General features: G+C 31.4%; 1 protein-coding gene, 1 non-coding gene and 1 pseudogene across 2 annotated transcripts in view; 2 read left to right on the plus strand and 1 right to left on the minus strand.

Moving 5' to 3' along the window:
* Positions 1-3313: 3313 nt before the first annotated feature.
* On the plus strand, positions 3314-3432 carry LOC112483524 (annotated as a pseudogene).
* Positions 3433-25557: 22125 nt separating this feature from the next.
* Positions 25558-27267, plus strand: part of TECRL (trans-2,3-enoyl-CoA reductase like) — a 92009-nt gene continuing 90299 nt past the window's right edge. The window contains exon 1 of the mRNA XM_006916525.1: positions 25558-25887. Coding sequence (XP_006916587.1) covers positions 25654-25887 — 234 coding nt within the window. The 5' untranslated portion in view covers positions 25558-25653. The remainder of the gene's footprint in view (positions 25888-27267) is intronic.
* LOC112483541 lies at positions 26338-26456 on the minus strand. Its single transcript, XR_003047651.1, has one exon. It is a non-coding gene; the product is annotated as a 5S ribosomal RNA (ribosomal RNA).

Here is a 27267-nt window from a genome sequence, read left to right on the forward strand (position 1 = left end):
CTAATAAATTTGAGTGTGTGGGGGAAGTACTCTAGCTGTGTTGCTAAATAAAACTACCTATCAATTTCCTTTTAGTGGAAAAATATAATATTTGTAAGGACATACTTATTTCAGGTTGATTAACTTCTAAACTCCTGGATTCTCTTTTTTCTTTATGCTTTGGATAGACTGACAAATATTTCTCATTCAAATCTATAGAGGATTCTGTGCCCAATTGTAATAATAATTTCAATATTCTATCAAAATAATTGAGTGACATATGTATGACTCATTCTAAATTTATTACAGAAATCGTTGTGATTTAGAAAAGAGACAAATAAGAAAATACCATCCTTCCATTGTATTAAAGGTAATATTATTAAGGTAAGCAAATTATGTCAAAAGTCAAGATGAGAGGATAATGATAACATCTGATGTCATGAGGTAAAACTTAAATAGTGATATCAAATTTGTATTCATGGAATTTCATAAAATATCTTAACATTTAGTAAGTCTATAAACAGATTTGGGAAGTTTTTGTCAAGCTAATAGAAACATTTCCACAAGCCAGACCTCTGAACAGAGTTTTGAAATTTAACAGTAAGAAAGAAAAAAAAAAAGTAGGTAAAGCCATTAACAATCATTCCATCTTATATCTTGGAAAAATTGTTTTTATTGTGCCAAGGCTTGAAGGCAAAGTGTCTCAGCTCTGCTTATACTATCAATGTCTGAAGACATTCTGTGGGAAATCCATCACCTTTCATGTCCCTTACTCCTTCAGCTCTATCATGCATCCGTGCAAATCTTAGTGGAAGTATCTTATTGCAACTCCCCTGACTACTTAGTGTCCACAACTCTCTTTGCTATTTTCCTTATACTCTTAAGTTTAAAGAGTATAAGAACCAGTACTGGTAAACCTGTTAGCTTAAGATATGTCTTCATAAATGCATAGTAAACCAACCTTTTACCTGGAATCTTGCTTTATACTTAGAGCTTTATCCTACAATTGGGATAATATCTTCTGTTTCATATTACACAAGTGTTTCTAAAGGTTTTACTGATTCCTTGGTTTTTGGCCTGTGGAGCATTGTAAAAGGTTCTATTTCTGATATCACAATGTAACTCTCATCTACTCATCCATCCACCTATCTATTCAACCATCCATTTATCCATTATTTTAACAATATTTATTAAACATCTACTCCATGTTAGGTAATGTTCTTGGCACATGGGCTACATCATTACGCAAAACATAATGTATTTGTCATCATGGGTCTCACATTCAAGAGGGATAAAGGAAAACAAACAAATCATGTGTGGTATATAGTTATGCAATGCCTGCTAACACATATAAAAATTCTTGGGTGTGTCTGACAATTTTATAGAGGTTAATTAGTCAGAGTCTCTATGACAAAGTCACTTTGGAGAAGATTAACAGAAAGAAGCATGAGAGTGAGCATCTGTGGTGGCATGGCGAAGATTTCAGAGAGAAAAGGACAAGTGCAAAGGCCTTGAAATGGGAACCTGCTTGGAGTGTTCTCTGCCCAGAAAGGAAACAAATACCACTGGAAGAGAATAAGCAACATGGAAAAAGTTTAAAGATGAAGTCATAGAACTGTAAATGTAGTGGGGAGAAGGTCTCATGTAGCTTTGTAGGTCATTGTAAGACTTTAACATAACACTCTAAGATGGGAAGCCATTTCAATGTCTTGCGAAGACAGTTTATATGATTCCATTTTGTTTTAAAAAGCTCTCTGACCGTTATGTGGAGATCGCATGTTGTAAATAGAGGAAACGGTCAAGAGTATACCTAAATAATCCAGGAGACAGATTACCTTGGTTTGTACCAGAATGGAGGGAGTGATTGGAGTGTGTGTGTATGTGTATTTACAAATTTTTTAAAGAAAATATTTATTTGATATTAAAATGATTTTTATGTGGGTTAAAATGGAAAATAGTCAAAAAATAACTCCAATCTTCGTGAGTATATTTATGCATGATTATATGTGTGTGAATGTGTGTGCCACAGTAACTAGCTAATGCAGTTATCAACTGATATGACAGATTGCAAGAGAATAGTTTTACAGATGATATCTTCTGTTAGGAATTTATTAAGTTTGAGGCAATTTCTAAATGGAGGTATCATGTTGGCGGTTTGACACATAAACCTGGGTTTGAAGGTAGGGTTCAGGTAGAACATTCAAAGTTTGAAATCTTTAGCATATTATTGGATTTGCAGCTATGAGGCTCAAGAAATTCATTGTTGAGAGCAAATAAAACAAGAGAATGGCCACTTCCTTAGCCCTAGACATCTCTGACATTTAGAGATCCAGGTCCTAGAAGTTGAATAAGAAATTACAGAAAAAACTGAGTAGAAGTGACCCTTTAGATAGGAAAAGAACCAGAAAAGACCGATGTTCCCAAAATCACATGAAGAAAGTTTTTGTGGAAGAAGTGATGAGCTCTGTCAAATGCTTCTTATAGTTCCAGTAAGATGGGTGGTAATTGTTTTGCATTGGATTTGGTAATACAGAAGCTACTTGTGACTTTGATAAGAAGTTTCTGTGAACTAGTAGATAAGAAAGTCTGATTAGAGTGAATTCAGAAAATAATTGGAAATGAAGAAATGGAGATAGTGAGTGCGACGATGCTTATTTAGTAGTTTTGGCCTCAAGGTGAGAGGAAATATGAAAAGGTGAATGCAAGGTCAAGAAAAATTTTTTTTGTATGTTGGAGATATTATAGTATCTTTTGCTGTTATATCTATAGCATTTGTTTGTTCATTCAAAGGGATACATTAGAGAAACAAAATGGTGGATATGAGGAATAATATAATTCTCGGGGTGTCTCTGGTATGCAAGAATAACTGAGATCTAGTATATAAAGAAGATTGATCTTAGAAAGAAGTATAGAAGTTTACCTAACCTAAAAGTATTTAAAGAAATATATGTAGAAGCAAATATATTTACTAAGGGTATAAAAAACATGTGGGATATCTTTTCTTATTGCTTCTATTTTCACTGAGAAATTGGTAGCATGCTTATCAATAGAGTTTTGGGGTTGGAAGAAGAGGTTCTGGAGGCCTGAAGAGAAGACAGAACTTGTGAAAAGAAATCTAGGAAAGTAGGAGAGCAGAGTAGAAAAATGGAGTAAGCAAGTTGAGAAACACTTAGAGCTTATTAGATGTTGGTGGTCCTGAATGTACAGTGAGTACAATTGGTGAGGCTTTATGAGTTTTTCAAACACATACACCTATCTAAAATTAGGTACAAAGTAGGTAGTACTTTAGAGTAAACCAAGGTAGGGATTAAGATAGGTTAAAAAAGAATGGTTAGTTTACAGCCATGCCTCCTTGAACGTGCTCGATCTCTTCTGATCTCAGAAGCTAAGTAGGGTTGGGCCTGGTTAGTACTTGAATGGGAGACCACCTAGGAATACCAGGTGCTGCAAGTGTTAAAACAAAATGTGAAAAAAAAAAAAAAAAGAATTGGTACTCATGACTTGTGACCGACTACTTTTTAGGCTCAACTGGATGCACTTTGGTAAACTTTCTATATTCAAAATGAAAGTGAGATTATTTTTCCCAGAGAAGATAGAATTTCCCTTTCACTAAATTTGGATCCATTATAGCCAAGAAAGAGAGAGAGAGAAAGGGGAAGAGAGAGAGAGAGAGAGAGAGAGAGAGAGAGAGAGAGAGAGAGAGAGAGATTTCTTTTCTCTTTGTTACCATTCTTATGTTGTATTATTTTAAGAAAGCAAAATCCTTTTTCCCTTTTCCCTGGCTAATTTTCCTAATCTCATTGATGCAGTTAAAAATCAATTCCATGATTTTTATTTTTATTTGTATAGAGTAAAATTCTCCAATCACTTTACTTTTAGTTTAAAATAAATTCATTTTAGTGATTAAAACAGCTGTCTGCATGCAATGATTAATTATATGTGTTAACTTTGCTAGGCAATGATACCCAGATATTTGGTCAAATACCAGTCTAGATGTTTCTGTGAAGGTATTTTTTAGATAAGATTAACATTTAAGTCAGTAGACTTTAGTAAAGCGGACTACAATTAATTATGTAGGCGGGCCTCATTTAATTAGTTGAAGGCTTTAACACAAAATAGAATTTCCTGGAGGAAAAGAAACTGTACCTCTTTCCTGGGTCTCCAACCTGCTAGTTTAGCCTGTAGATTTTGAATTTACCAGACTCCACAATTACATGAGGCAATTTCTTAAAATCTGTCCCCACCTTCGGTCACATTTCTAAGATCTGTTTATCTGAAGAAACCTTACTAATATATAATGGGCAAACTCTGAATTACATTTCAAGTGAAACTTATATTCTCTTTTTGCGCTAGCCTGCTCCATTCTGGACAGCTAAAGTGGGCGTAATTGGTTTTCTCTCTAATTTTCCTCACTCTTTTCCTTACAATTTCTTCAACTTGCTAAACATGGTTAATGCTCTTTCCAGTGTTGGATCAGTGGCAAGGCCAAGTCCTAGCTGACTAGTTGCTGTCATGATCTGTCACTGATGTTCTCTAAGTTTAATAGGTAATTGGACTCTAATACCAGTGGAAAGCTTCGTGGGCTTTCAGAGATTGTCCTCCGCTGGGCATTGTTTACCTGTATTTCTCTTAAGAGAAGCTGTATTCCCATCAGAAGTCCACTTAAAATTCCTCTCCTAACTCTACTGATACGGTCCATGCCTCCTCAAGGCAGTCAACTGAGAAAGATTTAAAAATAGCTGCCCTTCGGCACCCTTCCCTCTTTTTATAACTCCTGAGAGATAGCCCTAAGCATTTTTTGGTCCCAACAAACTAGGAGCTGCCATCACGAATGTACTTTTTATGAAACTCTCATAAAGTCCTCAAGACTCCTTCCGGTTCTATTAACCACTTAGAATAAAAGTACATAAATGCATGATAATAAAATTACATAATTTAACAATTGTGTAAGGATCTTGGCAGTTTATGCTGATGACTTGAATTATGGATGAATTCGGATGAGTGACTTTATGGCCACTCACACTTAGAGAATGAAATTAGGACTGCGGTATAAAGAAATTTACATACAGAATGAATTATAACCATTAACAAGAAATATATAATGAATTTATGTTGGAATTTGAAATGTGTACTTATTTTTTGAGTTTTAGAATATATATTTTCCTTTTTAAGAAGTTTTTATATAAAATTTGAAAGGACTTTGTAAGAGGGTACTTTTGGTACCTACATTCACTTAAATATATTATCTAAATATCTGTGTTGAGCTTTTGATGGAAAAAAAATTCTCAGTTGGAAAAAATCTCTAATATATATTATAAACATGATTATTTTTTAAGTGCAGTTAATTCCTCTCACAGCCTATGTTTTTATGAGAATGTAGCCAGATGGCTTATCTTGTAAATTTCCCCAGAAGATAACCTGTTTGTCAAGTAGAGAAAGGGCAAGGAATCAAACTTTTATTAGTAAAATCGTACAAGCTTATATAAAACATATAAAATATATGTGTATTAATTTATTTTGCTTAAATTTACAGCAAAATGTATTTTATTGTTTATGCTACCATTGTTACTTTTAACATATAAATTGACAACCTATTTGATTTTTTTGAGTAATCTATTCCCCCCCTCTTATTTTTTTCTTTCAGGATGCTCTAAAGATTCTGTCTTTATCTTTGGTTTTGAAGTTCCACTAAGATATATCTGGCTATGAATTCCTTTTTATTTATCATTCTGGGAGTCATTGGGTTAACAGACTGTGAGACTTGGTGTCATTCAGAACAGAAATAAATGAAACAGAGACTAGAAAGACAATAGAAAAGATCAACAAAGCTAAGAGTTCTTTAAAGAAAAAAACAAATTGACAAGTTTTTAGTTAAACAAAGAAAAGAGAGATTTAAATAAATAAAATGATTAAAATAAGAATACTTAAATAAATAAAAAAAAGAGGAGACATTAAAACTTTTAGAACAGAAATATAATGAATCATAAAAGAGTACTATGGACAATTATACACCACCAAATTAGATAACCTAGAACAAATGGACTAATTCCTAGACACATACAACTTACCAAGACTGATTTATGAAGAACTAGAAAATCTGAACAGACTAATAGCTAGTAAAGAGACTGAAGCAGTACTAAGAATTATCTCCCAACAAAGAAATGTTCAGATCCAGGTGGCTTCACTGGTAAATTCTACCAAACTTGTATAAAAGAATTAATGCCTATTCCTTGCAAACTCTCCTAAAAAAAAAAAAAAATGAATAGGAAAGAACATTTCCAAACAGGCCTGATGAATATTGATGCAAAAATCTTTAGGCTGGCCCAAGATTCTGGTGCCTTGTGCTTTTCCAAATCCCGCCTTTGTCCTTAGTGGCCTCTAGGAGATTAGAGAGTACCAAGTTTAGTCAGTGCCCCAGAGGAGGGGAAAATCCCACATTCAGGTTCCCAGAAGAATACTAATTGCTTGCCCTGTCAGCTCTCAGATACAGACTAATTGGAAGCCTGATTATAAGACAGCAGCTGTGAAAGTCGAGACATTAGATACACAGTCTAGCTTCCCTCAGGGAGGAACTGAGAGATGTGGTTTTTACCTACTAGGTCTGTGCTAAAAGCCTGGGGAAATAACCACTAGGAGTACTTGTATGTCTGTATAAAACTGCCCCTTTGTTCTCTGTGTCATGGATGACTAAAAACTGCAGAGCACTATCAGCTCCCAGATCTAGGCATTTTAGTAGCCAGTCCTTTGGGTGGAGGCCTTAGAAGATGGAGCTGTATATGAATAGACATTCTCCTCTCAGGGAGAAGCTAAAGATTGATTAGGAAGCTTGACCCTGGATACAATCAAACCCTACACAGGAAGAAACTGGGAGCTTGCATTTTTCCTGCTCCATGTCACTGGTGGTAGCGATGGAGGATTTTGTTTAAAATTGCCTCTTTGTTTAATGTGGTACCTAGGTGACTTGCAAATGCTGAATGTCATCAGTTGATTTGGGAACCAATCACTTGAGTGGCAGCCGTAAGAGCTGGGGTGCTAAATGTTCAGTCTAAATCCTTTTCTCCTTAGGAAGAACTTGGGAGTTGGGGGTTCCCTCCTATTGTAAGGCTCTTCATGGAAGGTGGGGATTATGGTACTAGTGTGTCTCAGCTTTTCCTACCTGTTTCGACATGGGCATTTTCTCGATCTCCCAGGGTGTAGGAGTCACACAACTAGTTTTGTAATTTCTCTCAGAGGGAACTGAGTCATGTGTGGCTGTTCATGCAATGTGTCCATTAAAGGAAAGTTAGGAGCCTCCTATTCCACTGTCTTGCTGACATTGCTCTCAACATTTCTTTTTAAAAATGAATTATAAGTCCTAATTAGAAAAATAAGGGGGAGAGGGAAAGAAAATCAGTGTAAGGACTCAAAATATTATTTACAAATAATGCAGAGAAAAATATGAATCATAAGAAAATTATGAAAAGCAATAAAACATTATCTTCTCCAAATTTTAATTACAATAAAAATCTATACGATTTTTCAAGGGACTTGATAGCATAATCCAAAAAGTAATATGAAAGAGAAAGAAGCCAAACACAAGCTATGTCTACAGAAGAACCAAATGTGAGGGTTTGTTCTAGTATATATAATGACTACTTATAAGATCATAGCAATAAAAATACTATCATAATGGTGCAGAAATGGGCAATGCACCAATTCACAGAATCAGATCACTGTTTATTTATATGGAAACTTCACATATACAGAGCTGATACTGCAGATTAGCAGGGCAATAGTGAACTACTAAATAAATGATGCTGGGTCTATTTGTTTCCACGTGGGAGAAATACGAGCCCTTCATTATAAGATAAAATATCAATTTCTAATGAATTATGGAGATATATTTGGAAAGCAAAATTTGAAAACTGTAGAAGAAAGTTTATCAGTTCAGCAAATGAAAAAAATTTCTTAAAGTTTGCAAAATAGTTGGGCAAAGAAAAATAACTGATAGATTACTTTGAAATTAAGAATTTGTGTTAATTAAACACACTATCAAGAGCAAGATATGACAAGTCAAAAGACTTGTGAAAATATTAATAATACATACAATCAATAAAGGATTTAAATACAGACACCGTAAAGAGCCTCTACAAATTATTTGAAGGAGCAAACAATTCAGTAGAAAATATAAACAAAAATCTGGAGCTGGTTTTAACAAAAAAGAAAAATTGTATGATCAAAAAAATCTATGAAAATATGCACTACTTCATGAATAATCTAGGAAATTAAAATTCAAGTAACAGTGAAAAAATATTTTACATAAACTGTCGGAAAAGAATGAAATGTATGACAATATCAAGTGCAGAAAAGGTTGTGTAGCAATGGAAATTTTAGACATATCTGCTGAATGTTTAAATTTATGCAACGACTTTGGAAAACAATTTTAATTTCCTAGTTTACTTAAACACGTCTGCATTTATGACACAGTCATTGTTGCACTTCTGGGGGTTCAACATAACAAAATAACTTTCATGTGTGTACCAAGCATCATGTAAATACATTTTTATTGCAGGATTGTTTATAAAAGAAAAAAAAATGAAAACAAAAACCAAAATCCTGACAAACATATAATAAAAATATTATGTCAGTCAGAGTTAAATAAGTTTTACTACATACGAAAAGATAGAATGATATGATCAGACATCAAGTCTAATGATGAATGAACATTTTCTCCGACTGGAATTGCTGCTGACAATAGAAAATTTGGGAGAACATGCAAACCGCAGAAGAATAAGAACTGTTCATATAAATATCAAAAAGAGGCCCCAAGAATTCCACACAATATATTGTTTAAGGATAAATACTACAAAATTAAGTTAAGTTTAACTGAAGGAGAAAGCAAGATAGTTTTGTAGAGGACCACAAAGTAAACTTTAAATGATATTTTTTTAGTGTCATGTCATGATATCTGGGTTTTTGTTTTATTAATACACTTTAAAGTTATGTTATTTGCAGTATTTTATATTCACAAAAATAAAAATAATTTAAATCCACATGTACGATCATGTTTAAATATGTATTTTTCCCTTTATATCTACACAATGCCCACTATCCCTATAAAAACATACACAAACACCAAGATTAGAGCTTGTAAAGATTAAATCCTTAACATACATCTTTCATCATAAAGGAAAATCTTCTTTGTTTTGCTTATAAACATTTTTTACTTCTCTGCTTATCTCTTACTAAACAAAGTTTTGAGTGCAAATACTTTTTATCAGGCAGTCAAATTTTTCCTCAGAAAACTTGGGATCAGGCCCAGGTGTGCTCTCTTTATAACTTTATCAAATTGCTTAACCATGCTGTTTTGAAATATCTAATTCTATTTAATAAAGATAGAACTTTTTACATATGATTGTTTTAAGGAGCAACAAACATGATTGCTTCTTTGAAATGTATATGAAATTCGCTGTTTGTTTTCAAAAATAGGGATAACTAAGCAGCATGTGTACAAACCTATATGCTTTTCTGTTGTACATTTTGAAATTGTGTTAACATAATTTGAAGCAAGAACATAGCTATTCTCCTTTCTTCTATGTTAAAAGCAAGCATTATCTCATAGCATCTTTGTCATTTGCTAAACTAACAATGACACAATCAAAACAATCCAAAGTCTGGAAGCTTTTCCACACAATGGAGCTTTCAAAGTGCAACGTGAGCTGCCACAGACAGTTTAAGATTATGATTAATGATAGTGCCGGAAAGCTTATTAAAAATGTCAGTTTATCTGTTTCATGTTGGCACTGGATCTTTAATTAACACATGTAGTCGTTAAGTAGGAAATAAGAAATATGTGTATTTCAGTTTTTCAAAAATATAATCAATGAAATAGAATGTACAATCAAGTATGATAATTAAACAGTATTTTTGAATGAGCTTAGTTTTTCTCTTAATTAAATTTGAACCAGAAGAACAAACAATGACTTTAATAGATGTTTCCTGAAATCTCTTCAGACACATGATTTATAAATTTATGAAAAGCACTATAAATAAATATTAATTGCTTTAATAACCTAAAGAGCATATCTTAAAATTAACGAGACTTTATAAAGTTAAAATGAAAAGTAGTGTAGAATAAATGGATGATTTTGAGCAGCATGCATGTGTGATAAAGATGTTGTTTTACTGATGTAAAACTTTAATACTTCGAGATAACAACAGTATATACCATAGGACTAATATAGGTGAGCACATAAGGGAAAACAATTTCAAAGAGAAAACTGAATCGCAGTCTTTTGAAGCATCTTTTATTACTAGTTTTTACTCTGAATATATACAGCTACTCTGAAAATGTAAGCAATTTTTTTTAGAGCTAGGGGAATAGTTTTGTGCCTCCACGTGTTCCTTATTGTGTCAGGTAATATATTTATTTTTCATTCTATATGGATTCTAAATTGTTATGTCAATATTCTACTCATTATTATTCTTTATTCGGAGTAACTGGATTAGTAGATCATTTAGTTTTGCCAATCCAATAAGCATCAATATAGAAAATATAAAATATTGCAGAAGTTGATTTTTATGACCCCAAAAAATGAATGTTTAGAAATTTGATGAAAGTACTGCTATATAATTACTAAGAGGATTAGGGGAAAATAAGAGACTAGGAGATGGTGCATTAAAAATATACATAATATAATTGAAATAACTATTTCATAATTACTAAATTTTTTTTAAGAATTGTGATCCATAAGCATTTTTAAAAAATTTAAACTGTTCTCAGAACCAGGATGGCCTATATAAATGCTTTTCTCACATATTTTTATGGAAAATTCAAGATATCTCTTTAGATTCATAACCAAGAAACATTTGTTCTTCTTTATCTGTCTGGCATAATATAGTCTGCCTGAGGAATCAAAAAAAAAAATCTAAAAACTTCTTTTAAAAGAGTTAGGTATGAAAGAAATAGCTTTTGGTCTAAAAGGTTTTCTTGATGTAGACAGATGTATTTGTGTCTTGTTTGTCATTTTTGAATCTGATAGCAGCAAAACAACTAAATGTTAAGACTAAAACCAGCCCCAATGATTTACAGCTCATTTAACTATCTGCTTTGCTTCATATTGAATACATCCAAGACACATTCAATAAATATTTCTCATATACCTACTACATGCCTGGCAATTATTCTTAGTGTTAAAGATACGCTGGTAAACAAAACAGACTAATTCCTACTCTGTGCAGTTTATAATCTAGTGCAGGTGGGAGGAGAATAAAAACAGAAAAAAATGTATATTTCAAGAGTCAAATGGTAATAAGTGTTCAGAAGAAATAAAGGAGGATAAGGACCTAGACTTATGGCCAATAGAGACAGAGTGGTTATGAAATGTCTTCTTCAAAATAGAGATATTTAGCAGAAGCCTGAAAAAAAAATTTTTTTAAGTATTCTTGCAATTATCTGAGTAATCATACACTCCAAGAAAGGTGAAGACAAATTGCAAACCTGAGGGGAGAGATGCTTGGTGTTTTCTAGAAACAGCTAGGCCGGAGCGATGGAGTAGAAGGAGTAAAGAGAACAATGAAGAAAGACAGGAGTTTGGGGCTCCAGCAACACAAGACTGTGGCATATGATGTCATTTTTGTGTTTACTTTTTAGAAAAATGATAAGACCAATTTGGTTTATTGTGGGGATTGGCTTTTGGGAAACAAAATTAGAAAAGGATAGCAGTTTGGAAGCTATTGCCAATTCAAAATAAATGATGGTGATGTTTTGAGAGAGATGATGTCTTCACAGAGTTTTCTATGGTTATGAAAATGCTCAGACTCCAGATATTTTTAAAGAGTAAAATCAATAGCATTTGCGTATGGACTGGCAATGAGGAGTGAGAAAAGAGAGTGGTAAGGTGGTATTTGAATTTTGGCCAGGAAAACAAACAAGACTTGCCATTTACATAAATAAATGGCAAACATAAATGAATACAGAAAAAATGTTTGTTGGAGAAAATCAGATGTTAAAAGAAATTTTTTTGTTTTTGACATTTATTTGACACACCTTTTAGGTTAGTTATTCAAGAAAGATATCAATAGGTAGTTAGGAATGGGGATGTGATGTTCACGATACAGGTCAGAGTTGAAGTTAAAATTTAAGATTTCATTACATGCATAGTTCGTATTTAAAATATATGACTTCCTGAGAGCCCATTGCTCACTATTTCACTTTCTTCATGTCTTTGGTTAAAAACCACCCAATGTTCAAGGTCTTCTATGTCAATTCTATTTTAATTTGCAAAATTTTTCCTGTCTCTGATTTATTCTTCTCCTTAATATTTACCACCTTCTAATACAGTATATAATTTATTACTATGTATTATAGGACTCTCTATAAAGTAGAATGTACACTGAAGAAGTCCAGATATTTGTTTAGTTTGTTTATCATTATATCTCTACCACTCAACATAGTGCGTATTATATGATAGGTGCTAAATAAATACTTACTTAATAAAGAGAAAACCATAAAACAAGATAATATTATTTAGACAGTGACTGTGCTTTATTTAAAAGAAAGAAAGAAAGAAAGTAAGAAAGAAAGAAAAAAGAAAGAAAGAAAGAAAGAAAGAAAGAAAGAAAGAAAGAAAGAAAGAAAGAAAGAAAGAAAGAAAGAAAGAAAGAAAGAAAGAAAGCGAACTTTTGGACTATCCCAAGGGAAGAGAACAGCAGGATTTATAGTTTCAGGAAGAATTCTAGAAGTAATTCTTTGGAGACAAGGAAAGTGATAAAAGAGAACTGGAGCAGATGGAATCCCAGAGGCCAACTGATGAAAATGTTTTGAGAATTAAGTTAAATACTACAGACTGGCTTAAAAACTGAGGAATGACACTTGAAAATTTGATTTGCAAAAGTGAATATCAATGATGATCTTGTTAAGAAGTGGGTATGAGCAAGAGATGTTAAAATGAGGCCAAAAGGGAATAAGAGTAAAGGAAATGGGACAAGGATCCCAGATAAAATTTGCAAGAGTTCTATATAAAAGTAACATAGAAATAAGGAATAGCTAGCTGAAAGAATTAGGGGGTAAAGAGATTTTTTAAAAAATATAAGTGATATTTGACATTCATAAGCTGCTATTAGTGATTGAGTAAAAAATATTTATATCATGATGCACTACGAAAGGGGTTAATTGCTGGACTGACGTTCAGGCAAAAAGAAACAGGATTCAGTGTACAGTTGGAGGTTTTGACCTTATGTGGGAGAATAGTAAGTCTTGTAATATGACTGCAAAGAAGTAGGAATATAGAGACACAAAGAAGGTTTATTGACCAATATGGAACTTCATTGCTTATATTTTCTTATTGATTTGGGAAGAAATTTCAACTGTTGAAAGAGAGGGGACTGGAGTAAAAGTGATGGAATAACAAGAAAGTGAAAAAGTCTCAAATACTCAGATGTGTTCAGCTAAATACAGATGTGCAAGGAGTCAATGCCAAAATTAAGAATTAGCCTTTTCCAAACAAACAAATCTTCTTTCCTATATATATTGGAGAGAAAAGAAATAATTTTATAATACATAACAATTTATGTTAACTTTTAATTTTAAGAAATCATGTTTCTATCTAGTTTTATAGTTTGACATATGTGAATATTTTCACATATGTATATATACACATATACATTTTTCTTTTTCATTAACATTTAAACTTTAAAAAGTTTTAATTTAATTTCCAGTGACTTATTTCTGCTTGAAAGTTTCTAAGGTCAAGAGGTATAATAAGATTTAATAACAAAAGAGTTAATAAACATCATACTTATTTGGTGGATAAATGAATAAAATTAAAATCATATTAATGAAACAAATATTTATAAAATATGTTAAATTGTATTATATAAATCAAAAGTTAAATAATAAGCACATTGATATTCATTACTTAGAAGATGACCTATGTGATATTTAGAACGAAATTTAAGGGAGTTTATAAAATCACTCTGCATATTTACTAATATTTATAGACAAAAGAAAAAAGTCATGAGAAATAAATATAAAATTAGGAGAAAACAATGATTATTTTTATGGCATTTTTTTATAGTCCCTGGTATAAGGTAGTTGGTGCAATGTGAGTTTTATAGTAACTTTATAGTAATTATTAATTTCTCTAATTGAATGAATGCCCTTTATGTGCAGACTGTACTAAAATATAAAAGATGCAATGTCATAACAGTGAAACTCGTTGCTCTGAAGATTAGCCAGGAAGCAAAGCTAATGATACATTTATCAAGAGTTTAAAAATTGCAAGACATATTGGATTTCCAGATGAAAATGTTATATTCCTACCAGTTTTCCTTGCATCTAATCTCATTACAGATGAGTAATACATTTTAAAGTAAAGGTTTGTATTCTTGTATACTTATCCTTCATCTTGTTTGAGGGTTATATCTCATGCTTTCTTTATTTATAACAAAAATGCTTCCTTTTAAAAAGAGTAATAACAATAATATAATAATAATAATAATATAAAGAACACTTAACCAAGATTTACCATGTTTTGACTTGAATGGATATATTTTCCTAAATTATTTCAGAGTTAATTCCAGATATCATAGTCTTTTCTCCCTAAATAATTCAACTTTTAAACACTTATATCCTAAGTATACTCTCTTACATGACTACGGTAAAATTATCCACTTTACCACATTAAATATTTATATAAAAATGTTATTTGATACACATTTCATTATTTCTACAATTAACTAAAATTCATCCTTTATAGCATTACACAAATTTCTGCCTACTCTGTATCCAATTGAGAATTAAATATTTATTATTGTTCATGTTTAGTTTTCTTCATCTGGGACAATTATTTAGGTATTTTTTAACATTGTAACTTTTGAGGAATTTAGTCTGGTTGTCTTGTTTATTTTTATCTGATATTTCCTTAAGATTAGAGTGAACAATTATTCTGGAAAGTGATACTAAAAAATGTCCTCAGCTCATCATATCAGAAGATACAATATATCAGTTTATCACAGTTTTGTTGGTTATCATAGATCACTTATGGTGATGACTTCAATGTTTCTTCAATGAAACATTATCATTTGCCCTCTGTAGTAAGTGATTGGTTCATGGACAGACACTGAGAAATATGTGAATATCCTGTTTCGTGCTTCATTAAAAATTATTGTCTAAAAAAATTAATATGATGATAGCAAAATGGTATATTTGTGATTCCATTATTCTTTATTAGTTAGTATTCTGCAAACAATTTTCATTCTTCACTATTTATATGATTGCATAGACCAGTAAGACAGGAGATACAAAAAGTAACTGAATTTTATATTTTCCCACTATATGATTCTTAATTCATCTATTGTCAGTCCATTTTACCAGGACACAGACATGGCAGAGTTTGAGTATGATTATTCTTGACTGGATCTTTCTTTCCTGATATAATTAAAGAAATATTCTTGCCCCACAAATCTTTTAGTCCAATATTGGTATTCACTGTACTTATTGACATAAAACTATATTTTATCCATCTTAATAATAATTATTATATTGCCATTCACTTACTTATTAAACTTTACTGAGTGCCTGCCATACTGTGCACTAAGTATTGAGCTGTATTATTTCAAAAGACAGATTAACTTAGATAAATCCTGAGATTTAAAAACAAAATACAATTTCTTCATAAAAACTGTGTAATATACCATTCAACACAAAAATTAAATGACTATTCAGAACAGCACAGTTTAGTTTCTTTATACAGTAAACATAATGATCCCATGGTGGTCTACTTCAGTCCTTAAGAGAATTGTATAACTCTAGGTATCTCTATGGCCCAAGTGAATTCCAGACTGGCAGGGAAATGTCAAGAAAAATCACAGTTATGGGACAAAGTTAGAATTAATGAAAGCCGGAGAAGCATGAGCTTATGTATCAGTCAAAGGACATTGTGTTTGCTATTTCATTAAAAGTAAGTTTCTCAAAGAGCAACATCAATTGCTCTGTTATCTCACACACACACACACACACACACACACACACACAAGTATGCACAAATATATTCATGCAGAGAAAGTACGGAGTATGACGAATCCGTAGTTTTTGAAAGATTGTCATTGAAAATGTGTGTCTACCATTTTCAATCACCATTATATTTTGTATATACATATATCTGTATTTACATATATCTGTATCGAATAATTTTAACCAAATAATAATATATAATAGACTTCTTCATATATGTTTAGCTCTGTATTATATGTGTATGACTTTAAAAGGTGATGCTGAGAAGTATTAAGAGCGTAGACTGTTTTTTAACCAATTATGCCACTTTTTAACTATATCATTTTGGTCAAGTTTCTTAAATTCTCTGTGCCACTGTTTCTATATTTACAGTATAAACCATCTTATACAGTTGCTGTGTGGATAAGCACTGAGTACATTGATCAGACTATAATAAGCCTCACATGTGCATTGGCTACTATTCTGTGAATACCAAGTACTTTAATTTAAACATAATCTTAATTTTTTTCTAAATAAATTAAATGATGTGAACTGTGGCATAAATGTATCAAAATGAAAACAATACAACGATCCCAGAGAATCATAAAACAAGACGATATCTCAAATACTGAAATAGTTAATTTCTCTGCCTCTAGGTGAAAATGTACCTCAAACTTCTCAGGTCATATTACTTATTTTTTTTTTAAATGTGCATTAAAAACCTGAATAAAAATTAAATTACTGATTTTTAAATTATGAGGATGAAGAGTTAACACCCTCATTCTGTAATGTCTCAGTTTTATATCTCTGATGTAGTTTAAATTTTCTTGAAGACCTATGAAACCAAAGAAATGTTATTGGCTTCAATCCCTCATCCATTACAAAAAGCAACTACATATAATAAAACCCAACAAAGTTCTTCTCAAATTGAATCTTAACTTTCTCTTTGACCATGATTTTTCCACAACTTACCAAAATAGAAAACTGCATAGAAAGTGTTAATTCTGTTTCTAAATAAATAGGTCACAAGTATTGGGATTTTTTTTTTTTTTCAGATTCTTTTGACAAATATAAAGGAACTCTATAGTCCACACTATTCAAGCCAAGTAATCCCTGAAAGGAGAGAAATAGGCATGTTCTCAGCTCCCAAAATAAAGGGCAGTATGTGCCAACACACATCAGAGAACAACTGTAATCACAAGACAGTCCCTGGGGAAAGGCAGGCTTGAATAATTTGGAACCTCTCCAAGGATGATTTAGAGCACACAAGACAGGATACAGATAACTTCCCTAATAAAAACCATAGCATGCAATTAAGAAAAATGAAGCTGGCAAAACTGAGTTAAAGATTGAGATTGAATGGTCTGTGGTGACTTTATAATTTTTACAAGTGATTCAAAGAAAACATTTTGTAAATATTCAAATAAATTAAAAAAAAATAGATGATCAAGATAAACAGAAATTTTTAGTCTGTTTGAAACTGAATATAAAGTAAGTTTTGTCTCCTTTTTATTTTTCCTCTTCCAAGGGTATTTTAATTTTACAAAAAATTTGAACATTATACACACACAAGATGAGACTGTTTTGCTCAATATTTTTTTTTAAAAAGATTAAATCTCAATCCAATTGATGTGCTTTTCAGGAAACCATTTAATTTCACCAGTCTTGATGAAGTACAGAGACTTTCACTCCAGTCTGTTTTACTAATTAATAATAATGTCATAAGGTTTCACAGTACATTTTCACATACATTACTTTAATTGTACAATAACCTTTTGAGGGAAGGACTGTTATTCAGGTTTCATTTCTACTTATTTTTTATTATGACTGATTTTAAACAGAAAAAATCTTTTAAATATTACTTAGAAATCATAAATAGAAGGATCATTAGATATCATGTTGAGAATGAGGTTATTTCATGAATGATTTAATTAGTATTAATTAAGAGGGGCTCCCAGTTTACACACTATCACACAGCTCACATTGGCAAAGTTATAACAAGAATCTACATCTGTGACTTAAATTCCAGAGCTCTTTCCACTATATTTTAGCTACGTTGCCTTTTAACAGAACAACTATCACTTATCTATAATGTGAAATAATTTATTCATCTTTTTTTTTTTTATTGATGATTGTTTTAGATCAATACTAATCTATTGGCCAAAAAACAGAAAAGTGAAAATTTATCCTGGTAAGAACACTTGTTTTTCTCTCCTATCCTTTTCCTGTGATTTATTTCATGTAATCAAAATAATTTTTCAATTCTTGTGTATAATTTTTCAATCATTATGTATTAGTTGAAATGTTAACATTGGTGGTTTAAGCCACTTTATAGTTTCAGGACTTTCAGAAGCTTGTGTAACAGATCAGGATTAAAATAGTCTTTGAGGAAAGCTCATATACTCTAGACTTGGAAAATAATTTATTTTTGTGTTACTAAGATCCTTTCTATCTGCTTTTAGCCTGCTGATTCAGAACTCATTTCATAGTTCATTGGCATCACTAAAATTTGGAAAATTGGAGAAAAATAAGACAATATAAACTTTATAGGGGAAGAGGATATAATATACTTGTAGATATTTGGGGGAGTCAATTGAACTAGATTAGAACTGTATCTGCTTGTCAGTTTGTTATTACGGGTTAATTTCACTTTCTGTGAACTAGTATTATAACCATGTAGGTTTAGAAAGGTAGAGAGAAGGGACATAACCTGAATACTTGAGCAGGGTGATGGGGTGAAGAAAGGCATAAATTTAATTTTGGGAAGCATAAATTGGATTTTGGAGGCTAACTCTCAGGAAATACATGGTATGTATATATTGAACTCTATTTTTGAGAAACTTTATTTACTTTGTATGTGTTATTCTATTAGATTTCATAAAAGTTTTATGAAATTCATAGTCGTATCAAAATGTAAGAGACAATGGGGAGCTTGAGATCACATATCTATTTAATTACAACAAGAAACTTCTTGAACCCATACTATTTCCACTAAACAATGTTATTTCCTAGACATATATTACTTGCTTATATATTTGCCTAGGTCCAAATATAATGTATCTTGATATATATTTTGATATGCTGCTCATACTTTAACTTCCTAATCTAACTCTTTGTACCTAATATATAAGAATTTCTTATGAGCATTGAGAAAAAATTGCTCGACAATTGCTTTGTCTTTGGCTTCCTATTTTGTTCTCTCTTTAACTCACCTAACCCCAGGTTTAGTGTCTTTTAGGATTTCCTCCAATGACATTTAGCACAGATTAACAGCAGAGTTTTTATCGTGAGGTCTTTTCTACAATTAAAGAAGTTCTTAAACTCCAGCGATCACCTTATTTTGATGTCATTGATTAATATCTAATCTTTGAGAGGAAAATTCAACCACGTGATGATTTATTCATTCAGCAAACGACATCGTGCACTTGCTATATACCAGGATTTATATTATTCTTGAAAGTAGAGTGATGGACAAAATTAGATCCAATCTCTGCCTCATAAACCTTATAGTATGATGAGTGACAAAGTCAGTGGTTAAATGTTACAAACATGTATAGATGATTACAATTGTCATTTCCTGACTAGAATATTGCTAAAAAATATAAGTATAATTGAGCTACTATGTAGAGGAAAGGCCAAGAACCATTTATAGAATGATAGCCCATAAAATTCTTTACATTTTTATATTTTTGCCAATATTTCAAAGGAAGATGTATCAGTTCTGGAAATTTCCAATATTATAATATTATGATAACATCTTCTGTGAACATGCAGCTACTTGAATTTGAAAGATTATGATTTAGAAAAGCCATCATGAAATTTCAGAAACAAATGGAGTGTCAATGATAAAACTGAACTAGAAGCAAAAGATCCAGAATAATGCTCATGTTATTAAAGAAGAACAAACTTGGGTGACTAACACTACACCACATCAATACTTATGTTAGTCAGATAGAGAGACATGAGCAACAGGAGAATGAAAGCCTAACCTAGAGCCCTCCCTTGAGACCTCCCGAAATACCCACTTTACAGTTAAAAACTACCTTTATATCCTGGAATATAAAGAAGTAAAAGCCACAAATATAACTGCTGGTTTAGTCTGACCACAAGCGCTTGCGCAGAAAGTACTCACCTTTCTTAACCTTGGCATCATTATACCATCATTCTAATATCGTACATACGCCCAGAAGTTCATGAATGTAATTATAACAGACTGAATTCTGGGTAACCGCATGTGCAGTAGGCATAGGGTTTTATAACAGCTAAATGTCAATCAATTGACCTCACAAGCCAATCATCTAGCCCTACCTCTGTAACTACCCATCAAGAGCCAATATAAGGCATACTTTCTGAATTCTGTGGGGCTACGACGTCTCTGGCTTAGCCTATTTCTCTCTTGAAATATACTTTAACAAATCTTACTTTTCCTAAATTTCATTGATCTGTAATTCTTTACTGTGTCAGCAGAAAGAACCAAGCTCTCTCAGTGCCCTCCAGAGGCAACACATATTACAAATCTAGAATAATAAAGGCAAAGAGGGGTTGGCAAAGGAATAGGCAGATCAATGGAACAGAATAAAGTCCAGAATAGACTCAAACATTATAATCAACCAATTATAGGCAATCCAATGGAGAATGGCTAGTCTTTTCAACAAACGGTACTGGAACAACTAGACACTCACATGCAAAAAGAAAACAAATCTATTCTCAGACCTTACATCTTTCACATAAATTAACTTGAAATAGATCATAGATCTAAATATAAAATGTAAAACTATAACAATTTTTAGAAGATAACATAGGTGAATATCTAGGTGATCCGGGGTTTGGCAATGACTTTTTAGATACCTTACTGAGAGCCATAAATTAAAAAAATAATAAATTAGAGTTTGTTAAAATTAAAAATTTTTGCTCTGCAAAAGAAACTCTTAAAGCATGAAAAGACAAGCCACAGACTGGAAGAAGGTCTTTGAAAACACATATCTGATAAAGGACTTATATCAAAAATATATGAAACTTGAAATTCAGCAATAAAAAATATATATATATATATATAAAATGGACAAAATATTGAACAGACACCTCACCAAAGAAGATATACAGATATCAAGTAAGCATAATAAAGGATGCTAAAAAGAAGCTGTCCCACATCATTCGTTATCAAAGAATTGCATAGTAAAATATTGAGATACCACATCGCACCTATTAGAATGGCCCAAATCCAGAACAGTGGCAACACCAAATACTAGGAAGGATGTGGAGCAACAAAACTCTCATTCATTGCTGGTGGGAATGCAAAATGGTGTAGCCATTTAAAAGGCAGTCCGACAGTTTGTTATGAAGCTAAACATCTGTCTACCATGCAATCCAGCAATAACACTCCTCATTATCTACTCAAATAAAATGAAAATTATATTCACACAAATATCTGAACACAAATGTTTATAGCAGCAACCAAGATATCCTTCAATAGATTAATGAATAAATAAAATGTGGAACATCACATAAGGAAGTACCATTCAGTGATTTAAAAAAAAAAAAAAAAAAAAGAGCTCTCAAGTTAAAAAAGCCTGGAAGAAACTTAAATTCATATTGCTAAATGAAAGAAGCCAGTCTAAAAACACAAAATACTGTATGATTCTAACTAATGATATTCTGGAAAAGGCAAAACTATGAAGCCAATAAAAAGATCACTAATTTCCAAGGGTTCAGGAGGAAAGGGTGGGGAGGGGTAGATAGGTGGATCATAGTACAATTTTCAGGTCAACGAAACTGTTTTGTGTGATATATCATGGTGGATACATGACTTTATGCATTTGTCAAAACTCACAGAATTTTAAAACACAAAGACTAAACTCTAAATATAGACTTTTCTTAACAAATATCTATCAGTTTTGGTTCATCTATAATAACAAATATCCCACAATAATGCAAGATACTAACAATAGGAGAAATTGTGTGTTGTGGGTGGCAGAGAAAGGGAATATTTGGGAATTCTGTATTCTCAATTACTCATTTTTTTTTGTAAACTTTTCTAAACAAAAGTTTCTCTAAAAATAAGTCTATTAATTATTTAAAATGATCTAAGAAAAAGTAGCTCTTCAAATGTAGCATTATTCACAGTGGCCAAGACATGGAAACAACTGAAGTTGTTGATAGATGATTGGATAAAGAAGATGTGGTACATGTAAACAATGGAATATTACTCAGTCATAAGAGATGAAATACTGTTGTTTGTGACAATGCGAATGGATTTCGAGTTTATCATGCTAAGAGAAATAAGTCAGATAAAAAAAGTTGAGAACCGTGTGATTTCACTTATATGTGAGACATAAATCTGAAAGCAACAAATGAACAAGACAGAGACTCATAGGCACAGACGACAGTTTAGTGATAACCAGAGGGAAGGGGGATGAGAGGAGGTAGAACAAGGTAAAGGGGGTCAAATATATGGTGATGGAAGGAAATTTAACTTTGGGTAATGTATTTTTAAATTGTACAATTGAAACAAGTAATTTTCTTAACCAATGTCACCCCAATACATTTAATAAAATAAAAAAATAAAAATAAAAATAAAAAATAAGATGTAGTAAAGTAAAAATGTTCGAATTGAAAATAAGTTGAAATGGAATGCTTTCGGTCAAAAAGATATGAAACATATGAAGGCCAAGAGCAATGATATCTTAACCACTCCCTTCATATTTTACTATTAGTAAATACAATTAGAATAAAGATTCCTACTTGACACTTCATCTTTTTGTAATAGTTTTCTCTTTTAAATATACTTGTATTTTGCAATCCATTTTGCAAAGTAGTATCCCAGTTTAGTGTTAAAAAATATATTCAGGGTATTATTTTCATTATGATCTATTTAGTAATAATCTTATAGAAACAGCAATATAAAATATTTTATTTTTAAAACAACTTCAAAAATACATAATAAAATAATAAATAGCATAATATCCAAAATAATTTTTATTCTCCTACAAATGTTTACCTTAGGTGATTGGTACAGACAAAACTCTGCAATTTTCCCCTTTTAAATAATGCTTTTTACTCTCATTTTTTCTTTCTACCTTCTTTGTGTATGTGTGTGGGAAGAGTGTTTATTTTATGGAGTTTTTTTTTTTTTTTTTTGAAATAACGTTACAATAACGTTGTAAAGGAAGTGCAGAGGTTTTTGTGTATTTTTAATCCAGTTTCTCTAGTTTTAATATCTTGCATAATCATGGTCATAGTTATCAAACTAATAAATGAACATTGGTACAATACTGTTAATTAAACTATGGATATTCTTGTTTTACCCATTTTTCCATTAATTAATTTTTCTGTTTCAGGAAACAGGGTATCAGATTGCATTTTCTAGTCATGTTTCCATTTGTCTTTTTTTTTTTTGTCACAGTCTCTCAATTTTTCCTTATATTTTATATTCTTTGCAGTTTTGAAGAGTATTAGGTATATTACAGAACACCTCTCAATTTGTGTTTGTCTGATATTTTCCTATAGTTAGACTGAAGTAATGAACTCTTGGAATACTACAGAGGCGAATTGTCCTCATCTCATGATATCAGTGAGTACATGAATGATAACATGACATTTCATGGTGATATTAGACTTGATCTTGGTTAAAATGCTGTTTGCCAGTTTTCTCTAACTGTAAAGTTTCTATTGTCTCTTTCCACTCATTATTTCTTGTATGTGTGTCATTAAGTGAAACCCACACTCAAGGGGAAGAGTATCTGCATATATTATTTGAAATTCTTGTGTAAAAAATTTTAATTTTTATCCCCATTTATTTATTATTTATTCAAACATTTATTTATAACAGTATGGACCATTGTTCTTTGAGTTTATATTGTTCTTTGAGTTACTGTCTATTATGATTAGTATTTATTTTCTTACTTGAATTTTAACTTTGGCAATGAGAGATCTTTCAGTTTGGCTCCTGTGTCCTTTTCTTAAAAAAATAGAAACTATCTGTGATGATACATTATATGAATTGCAGTTACGTCTTTTTAATATAATGTAATAGTAGTTTACTTGAGCCATGCTATTAGCATCACATCAACCTGCTTACACCTTCAAGATACATTTATTGATTACATATTTATCAATTTAATATGTTTATTGGGCATCTACTATGTTTCAGACACTATTCTAGGCAGTGTAGATAGTTTAGGGGATGAAAGTAGATACACAACAAAATGGTGATGAAACAGAGCCTTGTAGACATTTGCAGAGAACTTTGCCTTTTTGTTATATGAAAAAAGAAGTCCCTGCCGTGTGTTGAGCAGATTATTGCATTAACTACTTTAATATAGATGCCGATCGCTTTAGAGGCTGTGTTGAAAAGAGTTTATAGATGGGCCAATGTTGATGCAGGGAGATCAATTTTCAAAAGCAATACAAGTGAGATTGATGCTTTGAATGTAGCTGTGGGGATGATGAGAAAATTGTGTCCTGGATTTCTGATGGATTAGATCTGAAGTGTGAGAGAAAGGGAAACGGTAAGGATGATTTCACGTTTGAGTCCTGAAAAATTTATACACAATGTGTGTATAAATATATGCACACACACATATACGTATATCTGTTTCCTATGTTTTTTAAAATATTAACTATTGAGTGTAACGGTGGTATGAGCATGAAAATGAGAACTAAACAATGTGCAAGTAAATCTCCAGTTCTTAATGTGTAGTAAAACTAAAAATAAATAATATATCATTTTATTTAATTGTAAGAGTAAAGATTAGCCTCATATAGAGATACATAGATTTCCCCCTGTAATTTTAGCCATTTTCTTTTTAATATATTTTTTTTGAAAATAGCATCCAAGATATTTTTATGTAATATCCCTTTGAATTAGTGACGATATATTTTGGATTTTTTTTTTTAGTTGTTTTTTCACCAGATTTAACAAGTCTCATAGTACTTGGAGTCTTTTTCAGGTTGTTTATTATTTTTATTGTTTATTCTGAGATTATTTGAATTTTCCATAACAGTATTGTAGTAAGTGTCATACTGATTTTGTATATAAGTTTAATGATTTTCCAATGATATATAATGTGTAGAAATGGTAAAATAGGTTTATTTCATTTTCCTTAAGTTATAAAATTATTCTCTACATATTCTAACTTCATATACAACTTTTTATCTTTCTGTTCTCTATGTGGAGTTAAGAATTCATCCATTTTGCATCAGATATATATTAAAACACACCATGAGTCTTTATCTTAGGCAACAAAATTCTGTTATGTAGTAATATATGGTATTTTTAAATTTACCTATGAGATAGCACTAAGCTAATTTTGAATGCATTTAAATATGACATTTATAATAATATGCGTGCTTGAATATCAGTGAGTTTAGAATTCAGAGATAATAAAAACTGTCTATTTCTTTCTTGTTTTGGAATTTCAGATTCTAGTGGTCATATTAAGAAGCAGAGATAAAAGAAGAAAGCAAGAAATAATTCAAATGCTGGTAAAGTAATCCTCTACATTGCAGCAATTCACAGTGGTGTGTTATATATAGAAATAAGATCTGTCATTGTTTTCAACCCTGCTAAATAAATCTGAAGTCTTGGAATGGCATGCCACTTGACCTTTCGGGTTTCATCAACAGTATTTAACTGGTGCAAAGGAAACACACTTGCAAAGTGTCTCCTGTTGACGTGCCAGATTCCCCTGGTAGTTCACACAATGTTCAATAGACCCAAGTCCCTTGCTTCAGAATACAAGAGAGAATTCTTTTCCCAAGGAGGTACCCAGTCCACACTGAAGAATGATATGAGAAATTTTCACTTTTTGTCACAAATTGTGCTTGCGGCAGGCCCTTTAAAATCAACTCCAGTGGCTAAACGTTCAAAAGCTGCTCACTTTGAGATTGAAATACTTGATGCTCAAACAAGAAAGCAGATATGTATTGTGGATAAGGTGAGTTTTATTTATTTTTTTAAATTTCTCTATCTCAAAGATTATTAATCACTCGATTAAATGACAACAACTGTTCTAAAATATATTCCTGGCGTTTAGTGTTAATGTTCTGATGAGCAGCAAACTTTATACATTGTTTCAGAAGATATTTGCTACATCCTCATAATCAATTTAAGTAGTAGCTAATAATTATGAGGTTCTGTTTGTCCTGCTAACACTGACCATTGTCCAGAGGCAAAATTTCCAGTGCTCACATTCTCATCCTACAAGAAAAAATACTTTCTAGGTTTTCCTTTACATGTACTTTATTGCATATTCATATTATCATAGCATTCTAATAATATTTATAGAAAATAGCAAGCAAAAGACACTGAAGGTACCAGATATTACATTGTGCATAATGATAAAATCTAGTTATTTAAAAAGTACTTAGAATTTTTTCTTTTTAAATGCTTACAGCACCTGGTATTCTGAAGTGATCACCCGTCCAAGTACTAACCAGGCCCGACCCTGCTTAGCTTCCGAGATCAGATGAGATCGGGAGTGTTCAGGGTGGCATGGCTATAGACAAAAAATTACTTAGAATTGATTTAATTATTTGTCTTCAGAAACAACCAAAAAAAATCTTACATTTGATGGTTTACTTATTTCAAAACAACAATGTCCATGTTTCTAAAGAGAATGTCTTGCTTAATATTATCCATTTATATTCATATGACAGATGTTTCACCAAGGAAAGATAAAATATATACTTCCTGGCTCATACAAACATATGTGTACATTGTAGGTATACATACGCACGTACAATATTTCAAACAATTTTAGTCTTTCAATAGTTTAAAAAGATACTAGTAGTTTAATTTATTATGAGAAAGATTGATATTTTTAGTAAAATATATCTTCATTTATTTTTCTTTACTGACAAGTTAAATACGATTTTTGATGTTCTAAAAATAAAATTCAACCACTGACTGATACTATTTAACTATGCTCTGGCTGTGTTTCTGGATAATAGAGGAAGTATTTATGGTTTTTAATTGCCAAGAAGATCATATGTACTTTTATAATTAGTAATTATAACACTATGACCAGCTTATTATTTGGGTAATACTAACTTTTATTTACAAATTAAATTAAAGTGAAAGAACTTTTACAAGTTTATATAGGACATAAGTGGAATGTTCAAGATTCAAAATCTTTCTATGCAACTCTAAATCATATTATTTTTCTATAATACCACTGGAGTCATATAAAATGATAAATATATATTATGTATAAGAAATTTTAACATACAAATTACATGCATGGCATAATTTATTTCTAGTTTAGTTATCTCCATAAAATTTTTAGATTTTTTTGTGTCATACGAAGACAAAAAAA

This window comes from Pteropus alecto, unplaced genomic scaffold (genome assembly GCF_000325575.1).
Source record: "Pteropus alecto unplaced genomic scaffold, ASM32557v1 scaffold46, whole genome shotgun sequence".
Lineage (NCBI taxonomy): Eukaryota > Metazoa > Chordata > Mammalia > Chiroptera > Pteropodidae > Pteropus > Pteropus alecto.